Source organism: Aythya ferina (assembly GCF_964211825.1).
Source record: "Aythya ferina genome assembly, chromosome: 3".
NCBI lineage: Eukaryota > Metazoa > Chordata > Aves > Anseriformes > Anatidae > Aythya > Aythya ferina.
Genome location: NC_140298.1, coordinates 114909882 through 114917956, shown reverse-complemented (window position 1 = coordinate 114917956; position 8075 = coordinate 114909882). Strand labels below are relative to the sequence as shown.

Below are 8075 nucleotides of genomic sequence, written 5' to 3'. Positions count from 1 at the left end.
AAAGGAAGAGCAGATTTTTATCTTATATATAGCCATAAGCAAAAACTGATAAGCAATCTGCTTCCCCATAACAATTACTCTTAGCACATTAACCCTTGTGGCATTCAGGAGATACCAAACTCTTTAGTATTTCTGTGACTTCTTCAGAAACAATCTCACTTTTTTTTTTCTTTTTTTTTTTTTTCTGCTTTACAAACTATCCTGGCCCCATCCTGACATGAGGCCAACAAAGCAGCTGAGAACAGAAGCAACCCTAAGAGGCTTAGGGTTTGCATTTTGAATGAATAATTCACTTTAACAAAATGGTTTGGTTGTTGGTGGTTTGATGTTTTTTTTTTTTATTTTCCTGAAAACATCTTGATGCAAACACTAACATAAACACACATAGCACTAATATACATAATTTTAGGGGTAAAACATCATCTTTAATTAAAAAAAAAAAATGTGTTATTTTTGTAATCAACAGAACATTGGCCATAGAGTTCAAACAAAGCATCCTAGTTTGGGTTTCCCCAGGAGACCTCAAAGGCTTTCTCCTTCAGGACAGAGGTGCCACGAGGGATCCTGGCTTGGTCCCACTGACATGCCTATGAAGCTAACTGCTCCCAGTGCTTTGCGTGGGGATCCCACCCAGGGATCCCACCAAGTGCTTTCCCTGTGGACACAAGCCACACAAGCCATGGTAAAGCAGGACAGGATATGGATTTACTCATGCAAAAACATTTCAACAGGTTAATACTGTAGCTAGGTCTTAGTGAAAAAAATAAATGCAAATAGAAGCATGCGATAGTAATACTTGGTGAGCGGTACTTGCATTTATATCCCCCAGAAGACAGGGGGTTCATTCTGACAAGAGCAGATGCCGGTGGCTTATTCCTTGTAGTTTTAGAGCTATTTGTTGAGAATTAACTTTATTCTACTTCCATCACAGCATCAGTCGTGATCTGGTTGGTTACTGTGGTCTCAACGGGGAAGGCTCTTTACAAACCCAAAGTCTATAGGAAGTCTGTGCTCTACAGAGCTTTACACAACTTGCTTGTTAGAAAAACAAAAACAAAAACAAAAACAAATAAATAACTAAAAATACAAAACAAAGCAGGTTTTCAGGACCTAAACACTTCTGGGAGCTTGAGAGAAGTTCAGGGTGAAGGGAGCACAGCATGGTCCCATCCCCTAAACTCCTCACATCACTCCCAGAGACTCTACTTGGCATATGGATTTTGGACCCTGGCACAGGGACTCGTCCTTATGTTTACCCCTTTCCTTCATATGCTTTAGTTTAAGCTTTTAAAAGAAATTCCTCCTTATCCTGAACTGCCTTCCCCCTACCACGTGCCTGTTCACTTATGATTAAAGCTCTACCACGGGGAAAATGAAGATGGGTTTCAATGCCCTCTGAGAGTAAAATGTCAGAACAGCACCTACACTGTTTGTGTCACCAAACACAGCTCCTCTGGGCCAAAATTCAAATACTGAAGACTGGTACAGATGCCAGGTAAGGGAATATCTGCCACATTTACATTCCTGCACCTGTGCTGCTCTGAAGAGGAGCAGCACCAAGATCTGCCCCCCGCCACCAGCTCTATAAAACTCCTCTTCACAGACGTGATGCTCAGGGAACAGCATCTGCCATCCTATGCTGAGCATCGGCACAGCAGCCTGCGTGTCCACCACCCGTCGTGCAGGATGGAAGCTTCCCACTCTCAGCAGCAATTTAATGCCACTTCATATGATATCGCCGTTACGCTCGTCATAACACTTCAGGCTTTTGCTGGCATGTGGATCAATGCTTTCATTGTGGCTGTGTCTTGCCTTACCTGGGTTAAAAAGAAAAGCTTTAACTCCAGTGAGAAGATCTTGCTGTTTCTGGGATGTTCCAGGTTTTGGTTTTTGTGTGTGACATGGGCATATACCATTACTTCCATGATTTTTCACTGGCAAATTTATATCAGTGGGGTAACCCCAATATTTTCACCTCTTCTGTGCTTTTCTAATTCTTCCAACTTGTGGGCTTCTGCCTGCCTGTATGCTTTTTATTGTGTAAAAATTGCAAACTTCAGACACATCTTCTTCATCTACCTGAAAGTGAAAATTGACAGGATTGTGCCATGGCTGCTCTTGGGTTCAGTGGTTTTGTCCCTGGTCATGTGTGGCCCCATCTTAAACATTACCGATGAACTAAGGGGTAGCAACCTCAGTTCCACCTCCCCAGGATATGTCACAAAAGTGAATGAGGAAATAAGCAAACAATATTCCCCTATTTTGTATATCTGCGGCTTTGGGTTTTCTGTAGCATTCATAATAGTCATCTTCTCTGCCCTTCTCCTCCTCTTTTCTCTCTGGAGACACAAGAGCAAGATGCAGACAAGCTCAGCAAAGGACCTCAGCATGGACGCCCACATCAAAGCCATGAAATCTCTGCTGTCCTTCTTCATCATCTATGGCATCAACTTCACATCTTTGATCTTGACAATGATTTATACCAGTCGGGAGAAAAATCCTATGACATTTCTCTTTTTAGTACTCCAGTACGCTTTTCCGTCTGTTCATTCCCTTATCCTGATTTTCAGCAGCCCCAAACTGGAAAAGATAGTGCTGAGGATTCTGCCCTGTGTGAAGCACAAGCTTTGCATATGCTAGGAAGTGTAATAAAGGATGGAGCCGGGGAAAAATTCTCACTTTTTCTGCTTAAAACCAAGTCCCTCAATCTTTAATGCAGTTCTCCAGCCAGTGCAGGTGATGCTGATGTGCTATCTTCTCTAACTAAATTAAAAACATTTCATTGAAATTCTTTGAATTAAATCATTACGAGGTAAATAAATTATTGTTATCATTTCATTTAACTAATTCTTTTAGTTAAATTACTGTCAAAAAAAATAATTTAGATTTGGTCTATGGACTAGCTGTGAAAGGGGGACAACAGTATAAGAGTACTGTGTACCTAAAAATGCTTCTGTATTTGCTGACTGAAACTACTTAGCTACATTTATTCGTACGCATTTTGTTTTACAAATCATTTCTGCCGTGGCTGTGAACTCTGTAATATTATCAGTTGTACAATTATCATGCACTGTGTGTGAATATGCAAATCGCTCTTATTTAGAAGAGCTGCGAGGGAAAAACAGTGGCAGCGAGAGGTGAGGAGTGATGAGAGAGGAGCAGCCCTGGGACTCCAGGTCAGTGCAGCAGGAGGGCAAGAGGTGCTGCAGTCATGGGGCAGAAGTTCCCCTGTAGTCTGTAGGGGACCAAATAGGAGCAGATCTCCGCGCTGTGGCCCCTGGAGGGCTAGGAGGAGGAAGAAGTGGCAGAGATGATCTGTTATGGGCTGAGCACAACCGTCATGCCCCATCCTCTCTGCCACTTGGAGGGGAGAGGTCTGAAGATTTGGGACTGAAGGAGTAAAGATGAGCCTGGGAAAAAGGGCAATGTGGGGGAAGATGTTTTAGTTTTGTCCGTTTCTCACTATCCTGTTCTACTTTTAATAAATTAAGCTAATTTTCCCAAGGTCTTTTTTTTTTTTTTTTTTTTTTTTTGTCCTTGATGGCGATTGGTAAGCGATCTCCCTGCCATCCATGAGCTTTTCCATCTCATTTTCTTCCCCCAGCCTGTTGAGAAGGGGGAGTGGGAGAGCAGCTAAGGGGGGTCTACCAGCCAGTGAAGGCCAACCCATCACAGCAGATTAGCTCAATGCGGAATAGGTGCAGCACAAGCAGAATGCTTTTCATGATGTTACACCTCAGGTGTTACACCTCAGGTGTAACATTATCCCAGCCGGACATGGATTCACTCAATAAGTAATCAAGCTTTCCCTCTGCTATATTTGCAAGGAGAACCTTTCATGTATTCCTACTAGCAGAAAGCTTTTCAAACATCTTCCTCAGATAAAGGAGGTGTGGTCATCCTGCAGGACAGCAGTGTGAAGAGCTCACTGATTTCTATGAGCTCTCTATTAGAAATTGGTCCAGAGGAGATGCTCTCGTCAGAGAACACAAGTGGTCTCAAGACAATAATATGAAAACATGAAATGAAGGACAAAAGCTTTGTTTGTAAGCTCTTTATTTTAAGAGTTGCTTCTTCTATGGGCAAAGAACATTCCCGTCCCTCTTAATCTCCACCCCCACAACAAGGAAAGGAGAAGACATTAATAAGAAAGGGTTTTTTTTGTTTGTTTGCTTTATTTTGTTTTACCAACCATTAGCTTTCACTCTTTTCTGGCTTCTCCTGAACTAGTAAGGCAAAAATTACATTGATCTTGTTCTGCTACAAACAAAGAAAGGGCCTGAGGCATCTGATCCAAATTAGCCAGTCAGAGCTCATGGCCTTTAGCTGTTTGCCTTTAGCTGCAATTGAACTTCTCAAATCAGATGCCAAACCCCACTGAGTCCAGTTCCACAACAGGACACACTGCACCACCCACATCCCCCAAGACAGGTGGGCCTTAAATGTCATCTGGACACATCTCCCCACCTAAAGGCCTTTCAAGGACAGGCACCACCATACCTCCCTTCTTTCCCTCATGTTGCTCACAAAGTTGATCCTTTAACATGAAGTCCCAATCACTTTCACAAAAAGGCCACAGAGTGTCCTTACTCCCTACAGCCCATGGCACATCGCCCCTCAAAAGATTGCATACCACAAGGCTCAGCTCCAGCAAGCCACGCTGAAGACACCTCCTTCCATCCTTAGAAGTCTCAAAAGGAGAGGGAATGCAGACACACAGGTGTCAGAGGTCAGTATGAATGGCTGCCCAGTGCTGGCATGAAAAACTGCCTTGGATCAAATTCAAAATATTTTTTTTTTCCCAATCAAGAAGTAAAACAATTAAAAAATGCTTTTACTACTTTTTGATAAGAGTAAGGGATGAAAGAGGGATAGCTCAGGAGTGGTTCCATGGATTCCTGTGAACACAGATATAAAAATGGCTGGGGGCACTGCTAAAAATAAGGCAGTGCTCTAACTGTCTTGGCAGTCACAAATGGCTGAAACCAGTAACGAGGGAGCACGTATTCCCTCCTGCTGGACTAAGGATGGTAGATATAGGCTGTTAAGTTCATGTCCACTGAAAGGTCAACACCAGAGTTCCCTGCAACCAGAAGAAGCAACTAGGTCCCACTGCCAAAGAAAAGAGAGAGGCAACACGAGAGACTATAAGCCCCTGAAAGAACCTCAGGCTGACTCAGGAACAGAAGCAAACAAGCAAAGGGCATGGACATCACTACAGTGAGCAGAACCACAGTCTCAGGTGCTTTCCTCAGTCAAATAGGAACAAAAAGATTTCCCTCCCAGGCAATATGGGTAGATACTGCCATTTCTATGACTATATCTCTATTTCAGTGAATTACAGTATTAGTCTATCATACACCTTCTGTAGTTTTCTGGTATTTGAGGTCTGATACATATAGACACACACATGGACAGAAGCTCTCATTCCTGCTTCCTAAGAACATCTTGATGGAAACACTTAGATAAACACTTAGATTTTATATGTGTGATTTTGGGGGTAAAACATCATCTTTAATTTAAAAAGTTGTGTTATTTTTGTAATCAACAGAACATTGGCCATAGAGTTCAAACAAAGCATCCTAGTTTGGGTTTCCCCAGGAGACCTCAAAGGCTTTGTCCGTCAGGACAGGGGTACCATGAGAGGTCCAGGCTTGGTCCCACTGTCGTGCCTATGAAGCTAACTGCTCCCAGTGCTTTGCGTGGGGATCCCACCCAGAACTTTCTCTGTGGACACAAGCCACACAGGCCAGGGAGAAGCAGGACAGGATATGGATTTACTCATGCAAAAACATTTCAACAGGTTAAAAATGTAGCTAGGTCTTAGTGAAAAAAATATAATGCAAATAGAAGCATGTGATAGCGATACTCGGTGAGCGGTACTTACATTTATATCCCCCAGAAGACGGGGGTTTGTTCTGAAAAGTGAAGATGCTGGTGGTTTATTCCTCGCAGTTTTAGAGCTATTTGTTGAGAATTAACTTTATTCTACTTCCATCACAGCATCAGTCGTGATCTGGTTGGTCACTGTGGTCTCAACGGGGAAGGCTCTTTACAAACCCAAAGTCTATAGGAAGTCTGTGCTCTACAGAGCTTTACACAACTTGCTTGTTAGAAAACAAAATAAAGGAAAGCAAAACAAAATGAAGCAGGTTTTCAGGACCTAAAGCTATATGGAAGCTTCGTTAAGTTCAGGGTAAAGGGAGCACAGTATGGTCCCATCCCCTAAACTCCTCACATCACTCCCAGAGACTCTACTTGGCATATGGATTTTGGACCCTGGCACAGGGACTCGTCCTTATGTTTACCCCTTTCCTTCATATGCTTTAGTTTAAGCCTTTGAAAGAAATTCCTCCTTATCCTGAACTGCCTTCCCCCTACCACATGCCTGTTCACTTATGATTAAAGCTCTACCACGGGGAAAATGAAGATGGGTTTTTCGTGCCCTCCGAGAGTAAAATGTCAGAGCAGCATATACGCTGTTTGTGTCACCAAACACAGCTCCTCTGGGCCAAAATTCAAATATTGAAGACTGGTACTGATGCCAGGTAAGGGAATATCTGCCACATTTACATTCCTGCACCTGTGCTGCTCTGAAGAGGAGCAGCACCAAGATCTGCCCCCCGCCACCAGCTCTATAAAACTCCTCTTCACAGACGTGATGCTCAGGGAACAGCATCTGCCATCCTATGCTGAGCATCGGCACAGCAGCCTGCGTGTCCACCACCCGTCGTACAGGATGGATGATTCCCACTCGCAGCAGCAATTTAATGCCACTTCATACGATATCACCGTTATGGTCGTCATCACACTTCAGGCTTTTGCTGGCATGTGGATCAATGCTTTCATTGTGGCTGTGTCTTGCCTTACCTGGGTTAAAAAGAAAAGCTTTAACTCCAGTGAGAAGATCTTGCTGTTTCTGGGATGTTCCAGGTTTTGGTTTTTGTGTGTGACATGGGCATATACCATTACTTCAACGCTTTTTCACTGGCAAACTTATATCCGCAGGGTACCACGAATATTTGCACCTCTTCTCTGTATTTCAAATTCTTTCAACTTGTGGTTTTCTACCTGCTTGTATGTTTTTTATTGTATAAAAATCGCAAATTTCAGATATATCTTCTTCATCTACCTGAAAGTGAAAATTGACAGGATTGTGCCATGGCTGCTCTTGGGTTCAGTGGTTTTGTCCCTGGTCATGTGTAGCCCTGTTTTTGACAGTACCAATCAAGTGAGCTGTTGCAACCTCAATTCCACCTCCCTAGAATATTTCAGAAAACTGAATGAGAAAATAAACAAACAATATTCCTCTATTTTTTACATTTGCGGCTTTGGATTTTCTGTAGCATTCATAATAGTCATCTTCTCTGCCCTTCTCCTCCTCTTTTCTCTCTGGAGACACAAGAGCAAGATGCAGACAAGCTCAGCAAAGGACCTCAGCATGGACGCCCACATCAAAGCCATGAAATCTCTGCTGTCCTTCTTCATCATCTATGGCATCAACTTCATATGTTTGATCTTGACAATGATTTATACCAGTCGGGAGAAAAATCCTATGACGTTTCTCTTTTTAGTACTCCAGTACGCTTTTCCGTCTGTTCATTCCCTTATCCTGATTTTCAGCAGCCCCAAGCTGGAAAAGATAGTGCTGAGGATTCTGCCCTGTGTGAAGCGCAAGCTTTGCATGTGCTAGGAAGTGTAATAAGGGATGGAGCCCGGGAAAAATTCTGACTTTTTCTGGGAATAATTCTGACTTTTTCTTCTCAAAACCAAGTCACTCAATCTTTAGTGCATTTCCCCAGCCAGTGCAGGTGATGTCGATGTGCTATCTTCTCTAACTAAATTAAGAACATTTCATTAAAATTCTTTGAATTAAATTATTGTGAGTTAAATAAATTATTGTTGTCATTTCTTTTAACTAATTCTTTTAGTTAAATTACTGTCAATAAAATAATTTAGATCTGGTCTATGGACTAGCTGTGAAAGGGGGACAACAGTATAAGAGCACTGTGTACCTAAAAATGCTTCTGTATTTGCTGACTGAAACTACTTAGCTAAACATATTCATACCAATT

General features: G+C 42.5%; 2 protein-coding genes across 2 annotated transcripts; both read left to right on the top strand.

The window, feature by feature from the left end:
• The first annotated feature begins 1116 nt into the window (after positions 1–1116).
• On the top strand, positions 1117–2679 carry LOC311433370 (taste receptor type 2 member 9-like). Its single transcript, XM_084512390.1, has one exon. The coding sequence runs from the start codon at positions 1489–1491 to the stop codon at positions 2638–2640; it is 1152 nt and encodes a 383-aa protein (XP_084368516.1). The 5' UTR covers positions 1117–1488; the 3' UTR covers positions 2641–2679.
• A 3769-nt stretch (positions 2680–6448) lies between these two features.
• On the top strand, positions 6449–7836 carry LOC311434063 (taste receptor type 2 member 2-like). The gene has a single exon (XM_084513917.1). The coding sequence runs from the start codon at positions 6542–6544 to the stop codon at positions 7691–7693; it is 1152 nt and encodes a 383-aa protein (XP_084370043.1). The 5' UTR covers positions 6449–6541; the 3' UTR covers positions 7694–7836.
• Positions 7837–8075: the final 239 nt, after the last annotated feature.